Below are 20,815 nucleotides of genomic sequence, written 5' to 3'. Positions count from 1 at the left end.
AAAAATTAGAATTCTTGTTATTTATATAGGAGATTATGTGAGAAAGATTGTGTCATTTGGAATAAAAAACTGAACTCAGTTGAATATTATGCAGCCTCTGCTCCAGTTTGTTAATCAGCTAATTGCAAGTTTTTTGTTTCAGCTTCTTTCAGTTAGTCCTCTCACCACACCATCTATTAAAAGCATATATAGGTACACAGAGAGGTCCTTTCACATGAGGGAAGGATGAAAGGGATGATAGGACATGGGTTGAAAGTTTGCTGGGCAAGATGTTGAAGTTCAGAGAAATCAAGTAACTTGTTGAACATCACTCAAGGCATAGCTGGGAAGCAGGCCTTATTGAAATTTGCATTTGTCTGATGGACTAGGCTCTCAGTACCTTAGCACATTCTTTCCTTTGTAAATAATGTTAAATGAGAAAGAATATAGGTGTAATTGTATTTGTATATATGGAAATAAAGAGGTATGAGGAAAAAGATAAAAAATGATAGTGTATATGAGTTTGTTGAATATTAACTGATATTTTCCTCTTAAATTTTCTACTTATGTTAAGTAAAAACCAGTTAAAGGGAAGACCTTTGAAGTTTATGTATTAAGAAGTATATTGCTTTGATTAAAGTATGCAGAGCAAGTTCCCTTTATAAAATATTCTAATATGTCTCATTACTTCAGATAATTTCAAAATTGAGAGTATTTCACTGTACCAAATGCAAGCTAGTTTCTTAAGCATACACTTTGAACCATTATTGGTATTTTTAATTATTTAGATTTCGGGATCCTCTTCAGCAAACGAATGCATTTCAGTCAGAGGAAGAATTTATTCCATATTAAAACAGATAGGCAGTGGAGGTTCAAGTAAGGTAAGTATCTTAAATATTTAAGAAATGAATAAAAATATTTTAAACTTTGTCTCTTTAGCCATAGAGACTCTTTTTTTTTCTAAACTCCTGAGAGCCCATGTTTCCCTTGAGCCAAAAAGCCTCATTTTCTGCCTTTTTCCTTCCCCTAAAAACTATATATCCTCTTTAGACTTGCACCTTAGTTCCAATTGCAAGCCTTTCCAACCAATATCTTGTGCTCCCAAATGTCTTATGCATAAACAATGACATAGAGTGGCAAAGGGACCGCTATGTATTACCTCAGAAGTATCTTGCTAAATGTAGCTCAGAACATGATGTGAATTACTAGTAGCTTTAGGATTATTCAGCAAGGATTTCTGCTAATGGATTTTTTCATTTCAAAAACTTTAAAAAAAATTTTTTGTTTTTGTTGTTGGAGATACCTTTATTTTATTTATTTTTATGTGGTGCTGAGTATCAAATCCAGTGCCTCACGCATGCTAGGCAAGTGCTCTACCACTAAGCTACAATCCCAGCTCTCAAAAACATTTTAATAATGAGTTTCTGGAATTAGATTATTTCCTAAATTCATCTGTTTTTTTTTTTTTTAGTTTATTTTTATTGGTTCTTTTTCATTATACATGGCAGTAGAATTCATTTGTTATAGTTATACAAGCATGGAATATATCTTATTCTAGTTAGTACCCCTTTCTTATAGATCCACATGATGGTGGGATTCACTGGTATATTCATATCAGTACACAGGAAAATCATTTTGGATTCATTCCATTGTTTTCCCTTTTTATATCTCCTGTCACTTTCCTTTATTTTCCTTTGTCTAATCCACTGAACTACTCTTCTCCCTGCTCATTGTGGGTTAGCTTCTACACATTGGTGAAAACATTGGACCTTTGGCTTTTTGGAACTGGCTTATTTCACTTAGCATGAGAGTCTCCACATCCATCCATTTATTTGCAAATGTCATAATTTCATTCTTCTTTGTGGCTTAGTAATACTCCATTGTGTTTACAAACAACAATTTCTTTATCCATTTGTTTGTTCAAAGGCACCTAGTTTGTTTCTATAGCTTAACTATTGTGAATTTAGCTGCTATAAATATTGATGTGGCTGCATCACTGTAGTATGCTGATTTTAAGTCCTTTGGGTATACATTGAGCAGTGCTATAACTGGGTCAAATGGTGGTTCCATTTCAAGTTTTCTGAGGAATCTCTATAGTGGTTGCACTAATTTGCAGTCTTACCAGCAATGTATGAGTGTATTTTTTTCCCCACATCCTTGCCAACATTTATTGTTACTTGTAGTCTTGATAACTGCCTTTCTGACTAGAGTGAGGTGGAATCTCTGTGTAGTTTTAAATTACATTTCTCTAATTGTTAGAGATGTTGAATATTTTTTTATGTATATGTTGACCATTCGTATTTCTTTGAAAAATGTCTGTTCAGTTCCTTTGCCCATTTATTGATTGGATTAGGACTTCTGCAATGTAAACTAAAACACTAAAGAATGAAATTGAGAAAGACCTTGGAAGATGGAAAAACCTCCTATGTTCTTAGATAGGCAGAATTAATATTGTTAAAATGGCCTTACTGCCAAATGTGATATACAGATTCAGTGCAATTCCTATCAAAATTCCAATGATGTTCTTCAAAGAAATAGAAAAAGTACTCATGAAATTTGTCTGGAAAAAAATTAGAGCCCCAGAATAGCCAAAGCAATCCTTAGTAAGAAAAGCAAATTAGGAGGCATCATAATACTAGACCTTAAATTGCACAATAGAGCTATAGTAACAAAACAGCATGGTATTGGCACCAAAATAGGCAAGAAGACCAATGGAACAGAAAAATCAAATGAAATTTAACTCGTGTCTCTCACTGCACAAAACTCATTTCAAAATGGATCAAATACCTAGAAATTAGGCCAGAAACTTTGCACATAATTATTAGAAGAAAATGTAGGTCTAATATATCAGCTCAGAAACTAACTTCCTTAACAATACTCATAAAGTGCAAGAAGTAAAATCAATAATCAATAAATGGGATGACTTCAAACTAAAAAGCTTCTTCACAGCAAAGAAAACAGTTAAGAACATGAAGAGGGAGAAAATCTTTGTTACCTGCACCTCAGAGAGACTGTTAATTTCCAGGATTTACAAAGAACTTAAAAATTCATCCATCCCGGCTGGGGCTGGGGCTCAGAGGTAGAGTGTTCACCTAGCATGTGTGAGGCACTGGGTTTGATCCTCAGCACCACATAAAAATAAAACAAAGGTATTGTGTCTACTCACAACAACAACAACAAAAAATGTTTAAAAAAATTCATTTACCCAAGTTCTAAGTTTATGATTTTTATTCTTTATGGATGAAAGTTATTTCAAGCTCAATATATAACATTTTTAATTTTCATTCTATTAAATCTACTGTAATAATTTTTTTCTTTATCTTGCACCAGAATATCCATAATCAAGGTCACCAATGACCTCAATATTTTTGCCAAATCTTATTCTTACCTTTTATTTTTAGGTTACTTTGTAGTTCTGAGGTATTTTTTGTTTTTGTTTTCTCTTCTGAAAACTGAAATGTCTCACCACCCACTTACTTGGCTCCTCTGTTTTCATTTTTTAAAACTGATCATTCCCTTTCAATCTTCCTCAACTTCCCTGATCCTAATAGTTGCAGTGCCCCAAGTCTCAGTTCCTTGACCTTTTTTCTCCTCTCTCGAGACTCCCTTGTTGGTTTCTTTTAGTCTCCTGGTTTTAAATACCATGTATATGCTCAAAATTTCCAAACTGATGTCTTAGGTCAGACCTTTCCTTTGAATTCTAGACTTCTATATCTCATTTGACTGCTCACCATATTTTTCTTAATTACCAGGCAACATGTCCAAACACAACTATTGTTCCATAGTCTTCCATTTCAGTAAATGGAAACTCCATCTTTTAACGGCTTGGCTGAAAACAAGTTGACTTCTTTTATTCTCATATACATATTCAGCCAATCTGCAAATTTTATTTGTTCTACCTGAAGGTGTCTCCAGAATGTCGTTTCACCTATATTATCACTTTGGTTGAAGCCTTTTTGCTTGGTTTATTATAGTGACCTCTGAATGAGTCTCATTGATTCAGTTCTTGCCTCTGATCTAATTTAACAACAGTGGATTTTCCTCCAGACATCCTCGTGTCCTCTCCAGATGTCTTCTCAGTTAGGGCTTTACTCACCTCACACTCTAAAACTGTAACTCCTGTGTCGCAGTCACTGGTGTTCTCCATTCCCCTTTTGCTGCTTTTTCTCTTCTAACTCATCTTCTAACATGCTATTGTTTGTTTATTTGATTTGTTGTTTTGTGTTCCCCTGTAACTGAATGTGAGCTCTAAGAAAGAAATGTTTGATTTGCATAATGACATTATCCCTGATATCTACAACAGTACCTAGAACAGAATGGGGACTAAATTAATTTGTCAAGTGAACTATTTCTCCTTAGCTATTTTACTGTTGCTATGTGACAAATGAAACAAAGGCTGTTGGACTTGTTTTACTGTAATTTTCTAAGAGCACTAACAATAACTGGACTTCTTAAGGCTCTCTGATTATTAAGGCATGTAGACTAGAGGTGTGGTTCAGTGGTAGAAAGCATGCTCAGCATGTGTGAGGCCCTGGGTTTAATCCCCAGTGCCCCAAACAAAACGGAAAAAAATAATAATAATAAGGTATGTGTGTTACCATGTGTAGGAAGTCTTCAGTAAATATTAGATTACTTTATACATTTCCTTTCTCCACACTTACATAAAATTTCAGTCATGAGAATAAAGGAATAATCACATTTGTTTTTATCAGTTTATATTTCTTGATTTAATTGCTTTGGTTAAAATTCTTTGGCTAATATTCATTACATTGTCATTTTACTATAATAGGGTTAAGCTATTGACACTTGTTAGAGGTGTTTATTTCATAGCATGTTATCAGAGGATGAGGAGTAGTAGTCTTAAAGGTATTTTAAACATTTTTTCCCTTGGAGTATAATGAAGCTATTGGCTTATTTAAGTTAATGGTCATGTGATGAAACTATGGTGCATATTTTCTGAATTCAACTATATTATTCAATTTAATTATTAAGATGGAGTGAAAAAATCAACATGCCTCAAAGAAGGTGAGTTTTAGGAAATTACCAGCCATACTGTATTAAGAACATCTAGAATGGTCATGGAGCTATTAAGAATGGTCAAGACACTGGTCTACCTAATGTAGTTCTACATTCATTATCTTCCCATGAAACTGATAAGCCATAACTCAGACACTGCTAGATGCTCTGTTTATTTATTTGATTTCTTATTTTGTGTCCCCCTGCAATAAAATGTGAGCTCTGAGAAGATTGGGATGTTTGATTTGCTCAGTGATGTTAGCCCCTGTATCTGGAGCACCTATAGTCCAAGCTGCTGGGGAAACTGAGGCAGAGGCTCACTTGAGCTGTGCCCATAACTTCAAGGCCTGCTTGGGCAATAGAGTGAGACTATCCCCCAAACAAACCCAGAATCCTAGATCTGAGACTATCTCTGTGAAGTGAAAATAGGACACACCTAGTCCAGTAGGTTATTTTAAGAGTTTTGCCCAAACCCGGGACATTGGGGGAGTAATGGTGGGCGTACTTGAGCACGCATGCATACACACACAACACACATTTTTTTTTTAAATTTTTCATTTGCTCCAAAAGTTTTGGATCTTAAGATAGTCATAATATCCTGCAGGTCTTTTTTTCTGATCTGACAACTGTAACATATTTCAAAATATTCGCTTTATTCTGTCCTGAATGTCTTTAAGACTGGTAATTTGCTCAATTCAGACACACTACACAATATTGTGCATCTCAGTCATCTTTCCAGCCCTGCACAGTAAGTTCTAACAGCATTAATTTGTAAGATTGAGAACCTGGCCCAAGGTTAGATTGCTTATCCAGTGAAACTAGAATTCAAATGAAGGTATTTCCTTCTAGTCTTGCTTAATTTCTGTATTTATATAGGTGTGAGTGTGTGTGTGTGTGTGTGTGTGTGTGTGTGTGTGTATAATATTTTCTGTGATCTTTTATTATGGTACAAAACTATTTCATTGTATGAATATATCACTGTGTGCCTTATTAAATAGAGTATACAAATAAGATGCTGGGTCAGGGCAACAGTGTTGCATGCAGGACACAACAGAATGCTCTCTCAACTCATTGAGATTTTCAAGGCTCATTGCCTTCTACAAAATGGCTGTATGGTACTGTTTTTAAATTTGTTTACTCTGTTTCATTGTTTTTTGCTGCCTTTTACTTTATCACAGTTTTATGTCCCATCTCTTTAATTTGCTATGTATCTAAGTAAAACCAATAATACTTTTTCAGAGTTTTGTACCTAAACATTAAAAATAAGTTGTGCTTGAAGGCTTGATAGATCTTTTTTATTAGTGCAGTTTTTGCACATTGACCTCATACGTAGTACTTGGACTCTTCTTATTCCTTCCTGGTATCTCCTGGGTAATCAAGGTTAAATGACTGTTTTACTTCAATGTGTCAGAAAGAATAGATGAATATGATTTTTTGTTGTTTATTTTTGCAATGCTTGGGATTGAACCTAGGCCCTTGTACATGTTGGGTAAGTGCTCTATCACTGAGGTATATATCCCTGGCCCTGATGCTTAATATACTAGCATTATACACTGGCATTTTTTTAATTTTTGAAATTTAGATACAGTAGCATGTTCTATCAATACTACTTGGAAATTGTCCTTTATAGCCACAGCAATTTCACCTTGACTATAAAGATACTAAAAATATACTTGTGAGAATACCTCTTTTATGTTAACCTAACTCTGAAGATTGGATCTACTCTACTTTCACAACAGAATATTCTGATAGTTTGCAGTTTCTATGTATATTTTTAATATTTTCCATCACACAGGGTGTGGTGGCACATACCTATAATCCCAGTTCCTCAGAAGGCTGAGACTGGAAGATCAAAAGTTTGAGACCAGCCTCATCAACTTTCTCATCAAGCTGTGGGGTAAAGTTCTTCTGGATTTGATCCCCATTATTGTGTGCATGCACACACTCACACATGCACAGTATATTTTTCCTCCAGCACATAAGGAATTAGCTATGCCACACACAGTGGACAAAAACACATCTAAGAAATGATATTTCCCTGATTAAAGTATCCTCAAAAAGTTGTTTTAATCATATATGTGATAAGATATAGAAACTTTTAAGCCTATGACTTTGAACTACTGAATGTCCATTGTCAGAGGTGGTTGGAAATGGTTTCTTACTCTCATGATTAATTTTTTCCTTCTATATTAAAAGAAAAAACTGAGAAACTTTTAATTGTTTATGTCAATATTTCCTTCAGAATTTTCTTAAAATTCTTATAAATTTAAAAGCTTTGTGATAGTATATGAATGGCATAATCTAAACTTTTATTATTTTATTGTATTATATAGGTATATCAGGTGTTGAATGAAAAGAAGCAGATATATGCTATTAAATATGTGAATGTAGAAGAAGCAGATAATCAAACTATTGATAGTTATCGGAATGAAATAGCTTATTTGAATAAACTACAACAACACACTGATAAGATCATCCGACTTTATGATTAGTAAGAATTCTTTTTTAATTTAAAAACTTATTTTGTTATAATACTTAAGGTAGATACTTATTAAATCTTCATTAATATAACCTAGACATTTATTTATTGTGTTGTTGCTTTTATTCATTTGTTTTTAATTACAGTGAAATCACAGACCAGTATATCTACATGGTAATGGAATGTGGAAATATTGATCTTAATAGTTGGCTTAAAAAGAAAAAATCGATCAATCCATGGGAACGCAAGAGTTACTGGAAAAATATGTTGGAAGCAGTACACACTATCCATCAACATGGTATTTAAAATCTCTTCATACACATAAAGTTTATTTCTTAGTGGTGTTATCTTAGAGAAATAGAACTATAATTTTACTGGTACTTTTAACTAGATGAACTAGGAGCAAACTTATTTCTTAAAACACTGTCTTCGCAAAGGATTTGGGCATAGATTCAAATTTCTACATCCATGATGCAAAATGTGTGTTTCTGAGTACTGATTTAATCTGTGATCCTTATTACTAAAAATTTAAATTGTGGTACATCTGATACTTTAGTATTTAGGCCTCCTAAAAATATGATATGATTGCGCTCTCATTCCCCTAATGATTTTGTATTATGTACAGTTTATGAGAGCTAGCTTTTGTTTTTTTACTGTTACCCCATGGTTTCTACTTAAACTTGTTCATGTTTCTTTTTCTCTTCCTTTACCCTATCTTTAAAAACAAACGGTTAAATAACTAACTGATTTATCTTCTCCTATTCCTGTAAGTTAAAGGGTAATTAACAAGAGATGAAGATCATGGCTGTGGGCATGGAGGTGTCAGTAGGATTCGGTTCTTACCTTCTGGCAGTACCAGTTATGATACTTTCAACTGGGCAGCTAACCATAGTGGTCCAAAGAGACTTTGAAGCCAAACTGGCTGGCTTAAACTCATGGCATTGTCACTTAGTCCTTGTGACCTTGAGCAAGTTGCTCAAACGCTCATTGCCTTAATTTCTTCATCTTAAAATAAGGATAATGATACTTACCTCAGCATCATTATAAGGATTAAGTGATTCATTGTAAGCAAAAAACTTGGAAGAGTGTCTGGCACATAACACGTATTATGAAAATACAGAGTATTTTAAAAATGTGAAAAATCAATTGGGCTGACTATTGAAGGAACCAAGTTTATTGTAGGTTGTGACTTACAGTAACAGTAAATAACAGTAATATCTGCCTTAAAAATCTGCAGAATGTTTTACTTTGTCTAATAAGATGTATTTTTCTTTTGAAGGTATTGTTCATAGTGATCTGAAGCCTGCCAACTTCCTGATAGTTGATGGAATGCTAAAGCTAATTGATTTTGGAATTGCAAACCAAATGCAACCAGATACAACAAGTATTGTTAAAGATTCTCAGGTAGGACTTTTAATGGTTGGTTATCATGCATTTGAGTGTATGTAGTTCCCTTGCTCCTGTGAAATATTTTTATCTACCTAGTTCTTCAAAGGATTTGCATCTTTTTTTACAAGAATATAACTATTTTATAAGAATATAACTATTAAGAGATTTGAAGTAATGGTCAAAATAATTTAGAATAGAAAGTCAAGATCATATAGAAATACACCTAAAATTTGGAAGGATTTTTCTATAGCCAGAAATCATCTTTATCCTGATTCAAAATTGATTTGAAAGTCTGGTTCATAGTTTCCTCACAGCAACCAAAGAGGGAATGGCAGTTATATGGTTTTTATTGTCCATGGGACAAGACTATTTCTGTACTTTCAGAGAAGCAAACTTTTTCTATGACTTATATTGGAAAAAATATTTAAGAGGGACTTCATATTGAAAATGTTAAAATCAGTATTGTATTTAACAACACTTTTGAAATAGGATATGCATAGCAAATGTAATGGAGTTGTCCCATAATGACTAAAGAAAAACCAACAAAGTTTAATTAAATGATAATTTGGCTTGGAGCTAAAATGAAGTTTCATGTATGTAGGTTTCAAATGGTTCCTAATCAGCAAAGTCAGACTTTGTAGAAGAATAGATGGGCATCATGCCCTTAAAACAATTTATTTGCAACATTCTTTATATCAAAAGTATGACTAAACACTGAATTGTAAGATGAGTTTGAAGATGTCTTCTGTACCAAGGCCCTAAAATACAGGATTCTGTGTTACAAGCAGAACCATTTATTTCAGAATAAGAGGAACACATTAAGGCAGATATTACTAGTTAGCCACTGTAATTATAGAAAAAAAACACAACATTCTGAAAATGAATCAGTTTTCTGATTCTGACCCTAATCTTTTGAGAAATAATTTGATATTTTGTTGGTGGTTATTTGAATTTTTTAAGCATATCATGAAATCAATAATTATCCAAGTTTCCAAAAATCTTGGAATACAGTTTACTTCACCTTTCCCTTCCCCTTTCCCTAGTACTTCCCCTTTCCCTTTCCTCCTCCCTCTCCCTGTCTCCTTCCTCTGCTCTACTGAAATTCTCTTAATTTATGCATATATATATTATATGAAATTCACTGTGGTACAGTCATATATGTACACAATGGAATTTTATTGAGCCTTAAAGAAAAATGAAATTATGACATTTACTAGTTAATGGATAGAACTGGAAAACTTTATGTTAAGTGAAATAAGTCATTCTCAAAGTCAAAAGTCAAATGCTTTCTCTCATATGCAAAAGCTAGAATAAAATAAGGTGGGGGGTGCGGAGTAAGAACAGCAGGATCCCATGAACATAGTAGGGAGATCAGTGGAGGAGAGGCAGGAGATTGAGAGCAAGGGAGGAGATATGGGAAAAGGGAATGTTGGAATAAAATTTGATATTTGTGTTTTTTAAACATGTAAAGCAGAAGGAACTATGTTCATTGATTTATATCTTCTGTGACTTGGCAAATAGGTTGGCACCATTAATTACATGCCACCAGAAGCAATCAAAGATATGTCATCCTCAAGAGAGAAAGGGAAACCCAAGTCAAAGGTACTGTAATATATCCCATTCACCTGACATCTGTCAACTTGTGAGAAAACTCTTAAGCAGATTGTCATAGATTTAATTTTACCCTTCTGATGACTTGACCTGATCTTTAACACTGTTCTTTTTAATATAGTGACCCTTCCTATGTGTTCCTATAAGAAATGCACCGTGGGTATATATTTTTCTTAAGTTTTAAAATTAAATGAAAAAAAATTAGCCCTAATTTGGACACCTAAAATAGCACTGAGTTGATATCATTCCAGTCTCTTTGTTTCTTCTCTGGTTCTTACATTTTGTTTTCACCATTTAATCTTTTCTGAATTTTACATTTCAAAGTATACCTGGAGTATGTAATTTTTCCTGAGTTGCCACTGGCTCTTTTCCTTCCTTCTTTCCTTTCTCCCTCTCCCTTCTTTCCTCCCTTCCTGCAGTGCTGGGGATTGAGCCCAGGGGCACTCTACCTCTTAGCTAGATTCCCAACTCTTTTTATTTTTTAATTGGCTGAGTTGTCCACATTGGCCTCTAACATGGTAATCCCCCTGCTTCAGTGTCCCAAGTTGCTGGGATTACAATAGTGTATCACCACTCCCAGCTAACAAATATGTTATTTTATAAATTTGTTTTTATGTTTGTTTAGCTTCTACTCTTCTTCTAAAATTTAGATTTTTTTGTCTCTTGATTGGATTTACCATGGTTTTATTGATCTTAACTGGGCTTTAACTTCATTTGTGGATTCTATTTTCATTTGCTTTCCAGTTTATGCCTTTGTTTCAGTTGCTTTTTTTGTTTTCTCTTTAGTTTTATTTTTTCCCCTAACTTCTGGATATAAATAATAACATTTAATTATAGAGCTCATCCTCATAATTAAGATTATGCATTTTACTCTGAGTTTTATTTTGGCTACTACATTTACTGTTTTACTGTGGTATTTCTTATTTTCATTAATTTCTAAGGTTTGTAATTTCAGTTTTAAAATTGTTTCATTTTTACTTTAAGATATTTTAAATTCCACCTAGAGTTCAGATGTTTTTCAATTGTCAACTCTGTGATTTAATGTGTAATGGTAAATCTCAGATGGATTGAATAACCTCCTTTTTACAGTGGCCTCAGTGATTCTAGAAGACAGAAGTTTTATTTCAACATGAATCTCAACTGGTGAAGGGCACAAAAACCCTCCCCGTTCAGCTGCGTTGTCAGCTTGGTCTGCCACACTTACCAGTGAATACCTCTTTGCTCCTTTGAGTTTCTTCTCAGGTCCTTAGGTGCCTTCATTGCTTCCTCTGCTTTCTGTTTAAAAATGTTTCTACTGTGTAGGGCTCATGATTTTTGATGGTTTGCACCTACCCACTTGCTATCCAGAGTTCATGGGTGTACCTTTTCACCTCGCTTTGTTCTAAATATTTTCCATGTGTTGGCTTTGTTGTCATACTGCTCTATGTGTCTTATATGGGGATTAGGAGAAGTTATTGAGTACTTACTATAACCAGAAAGTATTCTCTGGTCAACCATATTCTTGGTTATGTTATTTAATTTCCATTACATTGTGTTCCTCCCCACCTGGCAATGCTGCATGTTGAGCCTTACACATGCGAGGCAAGCTCTCTAGCACTGAGCCATACCCCAGTCCTACAACAATGTACTTTTATTTGTGTTTTAGAGGTAAGGAGACAGAGACATAGAATTACCAGCTAATGATAAGACCAGTACACAGACCCTGCCCAGCCTAATTTCTGCAATTTATATTCTTAAATTTAGGGTTGCTCAATATAAGCAACCGTTTAATGTATACATACTTTGCATTTTTACAAAAATGTATTGTAATCCAGTAATTCTGGGGAAAACAAATAAAATTGATAGTTATGTTTTTTATTTTCTTATTTTCATAAGCTGACAATTATTTAATATTGTGTCTCAATTGAGTGATTATGAGTTTGTTGAAAGGTTTAAAGTGAAAAGCTCATCTCTTTTTTTTTTCTTTTTTCTTTTTTTTTTTATTGTTGGTCGTTCAAAACATTACACAGTTCTTAATACATCATATTTCACAGTTTGATTCAAGCGGGTTATGAACTCCCAACTTTACCCCGTATACAGATTGCTGTATCACATCAGTTACCCTTCCATTGATTGACATATTGCCTTTCTAGTATCTGATGTATTCTGCTGTCAGTCCTATTCTCTACTATCCCCCCTCCCCTCCCCTCCCCTCCCCTTTTCTCTCTCTACCCCTTCTACTGTAAATCATTTCTTCCATTTGTATTATCTTGTCTTACCCCTCCTTTCCTCTTATATATCATTTTGTATAACCCTGAGGATCGCCTTCCATTTCCATGCGATTTCCCTTCTCACTCCCTTTCCCTCCCACCTCTCATCCCTGTTTAATGTAAATCTTCTTCTCAAGCTCTTTGTCCCTACCCTGTCCTTGTTTACTCCCCTTATATCAAAGGGGTCATTTGGTATTTGTTTTTTAACGATTGACTAGTTTCACTTAGCATAATCTAAAAGCTCATCTCTTGATGAAATAATCAAATGTCATGAAAATCAGAAAAAGATACTCTGTCATGTAAACATAATCTGGTACTTTCACATTTATTGAGATTTTATTATGATTTTATGATAATTATGATTTTAAACATATAACTTTGTATTAAAATAAAGCAACTTGCTTTTCCTTTTTTTCCCCCCTCTCCTACTTAGATAAGCCCCAAAAGTGATGTTTGGTCCTTAGGATGCATTTTGTACAATATGACTTATGGGAAAACACCATTTCAGCATATAATTAATCAGATTTCTAAGTTACATGCCATAATTGACCCTAATCATGACATTGAATTTCCTGATATTCCAGAGAAAGATCTTCAAGATGTGTTAAAGGTAATATTACTAGTATATGGATATAGACAGATATTTCATATGATTAATGATTTGTTTGAAAGAATAACTGAAATGATCAGAATTATGGCTTAAATAACTGGTCTACTAAAAAAATGACTAACTGAAGTAGCTCTTAAAGCCTGATTAGTTTACTTCAAATGTGTTTGAAAGCTTAATGAATACTTGAGAATTTTGTAAAAGTGACTTGGGGTAAAGAATATTATTTGAGTGGGATATTTAGAAAGCAGCTTCTGTAATGTGATGCAGTCTGGAAATATTTTATCAATTCACTTTTTAAAAACTGCCCCCCCCATCTTTATTTATGTAGTGTTGTTTAATAAGGGACCCTAAACAGAGGATATCCATTTCTGAGCTCCTGGCACATCCATATGTTCAAATTCAAACTCAACCAGGTACTATTTCTTTATTGTTTATCGCCAGATTTCTAACCTATTTAACTATGATAAAAACGAGAATCTACATTGGCTACTCTTTTGCAGCCTACCTCCTTCCCTAAGGAAATTGCTATTTTGCCAAATAATAAAGTAAATAAAATTGCCTTTCTTTACTTGATGGCATTTAGTTTTTTACCTATCCTAGATAAGGGACTGTGATCAGAGGTAAAGTATGAGAATGCCAGCTACAAGTGGTGCATGCCTGTAATTCTGCTACTTAGGAGGCTGAGGCAGGAGGATCACAAGTTCAAAGCCAGCCTCAGCAACTTAGTGAGACCCTATTTCAACATAAAAAGGACTGGGGATATAACTCAGTGGTAAGGGCTTGCCTAGCATGCGTGAGGCCCTAGGTTTAATCCCCATACTGAGGGAAGAGTGGTGGTGATGAAAAAGAATGTCAGTTATTGTTGTGTGAAATAGAATGTGTATTTTTAATGGACTTAAGTTTTTCTTATTGGTTACCAGTGTGTTAATTATATTTATTTTATAGGTAACCAAATGGCTAAAGGAGCCACTGATGAAATGAAATATGTTCTAGGCCAACTTGTTGGTCTGAATTCTCCTAACTCCATTTTGAAAGCTGCTAAAGTAAGTATGTGTATTTTCTACATTGGTTTGAACTGTTTTGTATAGTTTAGTGAGTTAGGCACTCAAAAAACAGGTAACACAAATAAAAGTTGGTCTAATTATCATGTCATTTATGAAGTTTATGTCTATAGTTAGACACTTAACGTGATTTTTGATAAATACAGATTTATATAGCTTATAGTATTATTATGTATATAAAGTACATTTAAAAGAGTTCTCTGTCAGGTCTTAACTGGAATAAATTTAATAGATAAATTATTTTAAATCACTCTATTTCAACACCTTTGTGTGTGTGTATAGTACTAGGGATTGAACTCAGGGGCACTCGATCATTGAGCCTCATCCCCATCCCTATTTTGCATTTTGATTTAGAGACAGGGTCTTGCTGAATTCCTTAGTGTCTCACTTTTACTGAAGCTGTCTTTGAACGTGATCCTCCTGCCTCAGCCTCCTGAGTAGCTGGGATTATAGGCATGTTCCAGCTCAATACTGTTTTTAACACAGCTTTTGAATTAATTCCTTCTGGTCAAATTTTACTAAGCCTTAGAGAAATTACACTTTTTGTCAGATGAATGGCTCCTATAAAATATACATAGCAATCAATATATTTACTGAAGCCTGTATCAGACTTTTCAGCCTCCTGATACCTGTTTATATCTATTTCATGATTTTTGGATTTCAGTGTCATCAGTCATGTCTAGAGCCTGTGAATGTTTACTGACCAATTGGTTTAGCTATTTAACAATTACTAATTGTCTATTTCATTATAGCATTATTAGATGAAAGGTTGAACTAAATAGCACTCTAGCTCTCTGTATAGGGGTAAATCAATCTAAGTTGCTAAGATTTTAGTCTTATTTCTTAAGAAATTTATTATATGTTCACTATTAGCATTCAAATAAGGTTAATTTTCTCAAATGCTGATGGCTAAATCAGTGGCTTTAGGAGTCAAAATCAGACAATCTGTTTTGTAATTCCTCTTTATTTCATCTCTCTATGCTTTTCGTTTTTACCAATATATTGCTCAAAATTTTATAAATAAGGTGTATTAGTCACCTTTAACCCTGATGTTATATTCTTTGAAGGCAAAGGTATCTGCAATCTTCAATTAGATGTTCACTAAGCTTTTTCAGTCAGTCTTTTTTTTTTTTTTTTCAACATCTGTGGATTTGGTCAACTGCAGATTAAAACTATCTCAGATTTAAAATTTTGTGTATGGCAGTACATACTTGTAATCCAAGCTTGATACTCAGGAAGCTGAGATTAGAGGATCACAAGATCCAGCATGGGCAATTTAAGAAACCCTGAATCAACAAAACAACAACCAGAAAAGAATTGCATCTAAGGCTGGGGATAGAGCTCAGTTGGTAGAGTGCTTGCCTTGTATGCTCAAAGCCCTGGGTTCAATCCCCACCACCACAAAAAGAAAAAAAAAAAAAAAATTACATCTATACTGAACATTGTCTCTGCAGTGAAAAGTTTGAGCATATACACTTTTTTCTTATTATTCCCTACAAAATAAAGTATAACAACAATTTACATCACATTTACAATGTTTTCAGTATTGTAAGTGATCTGGAGATGGTTTTAAATAGATAGGCAGCTATATGTGTATATGCAAATACTATGGCACTTAATATAAGGGACTGGAACATCTGTAGTTTTTGGTCTCTCACGTAGGATCCTGGACCCAGTCCCTTACGAATGCCAAGGGACAATTTACCTAATTATAATTTCTTACATGAAAATTTTTAATGTCCTCTGATTAATTTAAATAGATCTGAAAATACTTCCTATTAAGTTTCACATTTACTTAAGTGACTTTATGAAAAAATAAGGGAGATCAAGAAAGTCTTAAAGATTTACATATATGCTTAATAGCTATGTTATATTTCTCTTATGGGAAGATGGAACTGCATTTCATGATAGCTAATTTTTAAAGGTCAAATTAGCTGTTTAAAATTTTTATTTCTTGGGCTGGGGATGTGGTTCAAGCGGTGGTGCGCTCGCCTGGCATGCATGTAGCCTGGGTTCAATCCTCAGCACCACATACAAACAAAGATGTTGTGTCTACCAAAAACTAAAAAAAAAATAAATATTAAAAAAAATTCTCTATCTCTCTGTCTCTTTTTAAAAAACAAAACAAAACAAAAAACCCCTTAATTTCTAAAAAAATAAAATAAAATAAAAATTTTATTTCCAATGTTTTATAAGATAACTTCCCAATTATAAGAATAAGAGAAATAATTTATTACACTTAGAATATGTTATCTTTAATAATTTGATAATACATTGAATTTTAAAAATTACAGAACAGATTTGTGTTTTAATTTCAGACTTTATATGAGCGCTATAGTAGTGGAGAAAGTCATGATTTTTCATCATCCAAGACTTCTGAAAAAAAATGGGAAAAAAAATGATATACAACTACTCATAAACTCTCAACACTATAAAATACATTGGACTGTTGGAAATCTACTCTTGAAAACCACTTCACTCTGAAATGCTATCAGCAAAAACATTCAGTAAATTATTTTTAAAAAGAAACTGTAAAAATAAAAACTACTAATGGCACTGTATATATTAAATTGTAAAATTGTTTTCTCTGTTTTATGTTTTTCTATAAATCAAATCTATTTGATAGCATTTCATACTTGGAATACTGGGTAGACAACTGAAATATATTTTGAAGAACTTTGTAAATAAAGCTTTATAGCATTAAGTAACATAAGATTTCAAAATTGTAAAATTATTTTCTTCTATTTTTTTCATTTTTCTTTTTGGTACTGAGGATTGAACCTGGGGGTGTTTTACCACTGAGCTATAGCTGCAGGGTTTTTTTGTTTTTGTTTTTTTAATTTTTATTTTGAAACAGAGTCTTGCTAAGTTGCTGAGAGTCTTACTGGGTCAGCTGGGGCTGACCTTGAACTTTCGATCATCCTGCCTCAGCCTCCTGAGTCACTGGAATTACAGGCATGTGCCACTGTGCCCAACAGTAAAATTATTTTCTTAAAGCAAATATATCATCTTCATGGTTGTGAAACTCTTAATAAAAATTGAGTTAATGGAACACTTGGGTAGGAGTAGATCATAGTAAATGAAATTTCAAAGAGAAATTCAAAAAGGATTTGAATTCCTAAATAAATTTCCAAATTATTTATGCCACTGATTAGTTCATAGTTAAGGGATGCACATGGCTCTCATTTCTCCCTTGGATTCTTCCTAGCATATACTGCTTCTGGTGTTTAGAGTGTCTTTCTAGATTTTGTATTATAAATTGTATGAGTGTCCCCAATGCGTGGTGATGGCCAAGTGGCCCCAGAGTCTCTCACATGCTTCTTTTGTATTGTTGTTGATTGGACTCAGTACCTTGTGCATGCTAGTCAAGCACTCTGTCTCTCAACTGAATCTAATAGCTAATAGTTAAAGGTTTGTATTGAGTATCAAGAAATAAAATTTTTACAAATGGCCCATGTGACAAGTACAGTCAAAATGCAGGCATGCTATAAAAAAATATTGTATAAAATTATCTTTAAGTGTATAAGGTATGTAAAACACAAATGAAGTTTGTTTTTACCCTAGAGTTTCATTCCTAAGAATATCATTGTGTACATGTAAATATTTCAAAATCAGAAAAAATCTGAAACACTTTTAGTTTCAAGCATTTCTGATAAGGGATACTCAACCTGTATTATCACATAGTCTCTTTTAAATTAATTTTTAAGAAAGATTTTAATAGATTTTGTTTTGTAGAGCAGGCTTTTTTATTTTTAATTTTTTCAATTTATGTTTTTGGTTTTCTTTGTACCAGGGATTGAACTCGGGGGCACTCAACCACTGAGTCACATCCCTAGCTCTATTTTGTATAAAAAGTAAAGAAACAGGGTCTTACTTAGTTGCTTACCAGCTTCTCTTTTGCTGAAACTAGCTGGCTTTGAACTCACAATCTTCCTGCCTTAGCTTCCCAAGCTGCTGGGATTACAGGCGTGCGCACTTCACTCAGCTTCAGCCTTTTTTGAGTCAAGGTCTTGCTAAGTTTCTGAGGCTGACCTTGAACTTGTGATCCTCTTGCCTCAGCTTCCCAAGTTGCTGGAATTATAGGCATGCACCACCATGTCTGACTTTTACGTGTTTAATGACATATTTTTATCATTATATCACATAGAATAATTTCAGTGTCCTGAAAATCTTCTGTGCTTTGTTTCCTTTCTTTACCCACTATCCCCTGGTAATCACTGGTTTTTTACTTCTCCATATTTTTTTTCATTTTCCAGAAATTTATCTATATAAATCATACAACATGTATGCATTTAAGTTTTCCTAATGTCTTTTATGGCTTGGTAGCCATTGTATGGGTGGCCACAGTTTACCTACCCATTCACCTACTGAAAGGCATCTTGGCTTGTTTCCAACTTTGGGCAATTGCAAATAAGACTGTTCTAAAGATCTGTGTGTAGGTTTTGAATGGACATAAAGTTTCAACTCTGATAAATACCAAGGAGCTTGATTGATGGATTGTTGGTAAGTTAAGTGACAGTTCTATTTTGCCTTACACTGGCAATGAGAATTTGTATTACTCCACAGCCTCACAAGGATTTATATTACTCCACAGCCTCACAAGGATTTGTCTATATTTTGGATTTTGACCTTTTTAAGAAATGTGAACTGGTATCTTGTCTAAATTTGCATTGCAATAATGACATGTGATGCTGAGCATCTTCATTTTTTGTATACCTTATTTGCTATTTTTATATCTTCTTTGGGTAGTGTCTGTTCAGGGGTCTTTTGCCCATTTTTAAATTGGGGTTGCTTGTTTTGTTATGATTGAGGTTTAAGAGTTCTGTATATTTTGAATAATAATTTTTTGAATTTTTTATTTTTTCTTTTTATTTATACATGACAGTAGAATGTATTTTGACATACATACATGGAGTATAACTTCCTGTTTTTATGGCTGTATGTGATGTGCGGTTATAGTGGTTGTATATCCATATAGGAAAGTTATATCCAGTTCATCCTACTGTCTTTCTCATCCCCAGCGATTCTTTCTTTATTATATGTGTCTTTTGCAAATATTTTTGCCCATTATGTGGCCTATCTTCTCATTCTCTTGATTCCCACATTTTTAATCATGGTTATTAGTTTTCAGGGTTACTAGTTTCTAAGATAATGTAATAGATATTTGTAAGCTTAAACCTGAATTCTACAAATCATCCTGGAATGGTAATAATTCACACGGAAGCAGAAATGTATTCTACATCTGCCCCTAGAAAATATGCCAATATTTTCTTTTTAAAATTATCTTGAAATTACTGTATATGTAACCAATGTTTTAAATTAACACTTGTGATGTTAAGAGTTATAACAAAAAGTCCCATTTGGGGAAAGGCATTATTTGTTACGTCTTAATAGTACCTGAAGATCTAGAATAAACATCTCAATAAATAAGTAGATAAATAAACAAACTCAATCTGTGAACCTCACTATTGAAAGGCAACTGTTCCCTTTGAAATTAAGCAACAGATAATTCTCACTTGGTTTCACACATTTCCCAAACATGCTTTCCATCTTAACTGGACTGAATTATCTCTATGTTAGCATTGTATTAGTCCTAAAAGCCAACTTAGTTATCAAAGTTAAATGTGCAATTAGTACTTTACTAGTTTGATAATCTTTCCTAGTAAATAATCTTACACACACTAAATTTCAGGAGTTGGGATATGCTGGTATTTGGTTAGAAAAATTAATTTTATGTCCCCTTTTATTTGCCTGGATTAAATAAAGGAATGTTCTTTGATAGGGTTTTTTGAATGTTAATCTTTTCCCTCTGAATATGGTTGGTGTTTAATAAATGCACTTTTTATTTAGTGGTCCTACAGTGTGGCCATGTGGAAGGAGTCCTGGAAAGGACTCTGCTTTGAGCATTCTCTGACAAGCTTTGTGGGTCTGGGCGAGTCACTGAATATCCTTGAAACTTTGTGTTCTTATTAGTAAAATTAGAAGAATGAACTATCTGTCTCCTAGCTTCTCCTCTCAGTCAGACTAAGTATGAAATCTTACATAAAAATAAATTGGGATGAGGAGTAGTTACAAAATGTAGAAAGAGGTAAAAAAAAAAAAAAATCCTATCTATGAAATCACAATTTTCCTACAGGAATCCAAAACTAGAAGCTAGATTAGGGATTCTTAAGTGCCCTTGTTTGAGAAATCCTGAGTGCACAGAAAGAGGCCTTTTTCTTTTTCCTCTTAGCTTTTGAAATTTTCCTTGTGCCCAGCCCAGTCCCCACCACTCCTATATGGACTGTTGTTCTCTACTTCTTAGAAGAAAGGCTACAGGAAAACTCAGGAGCTCTGGCCTCTTCCTCTTCCATTCTGTCTGCTGATTGAATGGGACTGTGGCCAGAAAGGAAGAAAGGGTAATGCAGGACTTAGTGAGAAC

The 20,815-nt window shown here is 33.7% G+C and overlaps 1 protein-coding gene across 4 annotated transcripts in view; it reads left to right on the top strand.

Annotated features, from left to right (window-relative positions):
- The window catches only part of Ttk (TTK protein kinase), a 47,257-nt gene that overhangs the window by 20,962 nt on the left and 5,480 nt on the right, over window positions 1–20,815 (top strand). For 2 of the 4 annotated variants that reach the window (XM_021726070.3, XM_021726069.3), the window contains exons 14-22: window positions 768–860; window positions 7,329–7,486; window positions 7,621–7,772; window positions 8,754–8,878; window positions 10,385–10,465; window positions 13,157–13,333; window positions 13,662–13,746; window positions 14,279–14,376; window positions 16,713–16,977. In XM_021726070.3, coding sequence (XP_021581745.2) covers window positions 768–860; window positions 7,329–7,486; window positions 7,621–7,772; window positions 8,754–8,878; window positions 10,385–10,465; window positions 13,157–13,333; window positions 13,662–13,746; window positions 14,279–14,376; window positions 16,713–16,796 — 1,053 coding nt within the window. In that variant the 3' untranslated portion in view covers window positions 16,797–16,977. Of the gene's footprint in view, window positions 1–767; window positions 861–7,328; window positions 7,487–7,620; window positions 7,773–8,753; window positions 8,879–10,384; window positions 10,466–13,156; window positions 13,334–13,661; window positions 13,747–14,278; window positions 14,377–16,712; window positions 16,978–20,815 lie in introns of those variants that run through there. The other 2 variants (XM_040282988.2, XM_040282985.2) reach the window with 1 other exon arrangement.

This window comes from Ictidomys tridecemlineatus, chromosome 8, assembly GCF_052094955.1.
Source record: "Ictidomys tridecemlineatus isolate mIctTri1 chromosome 8, mIctTri1.hap1, whole genome shotgun sequence".
NCBI lineage: Eukaryota > Metazoa > Chordata > Mammalia > Rodentia > Sciuridae > Ictidomys > Ictidomys tridecemlineatus.
Note: the sequence above shows the minus strand (reverse complement) of the source record. Positions and strands in the feature narration are given on the sequence as shown.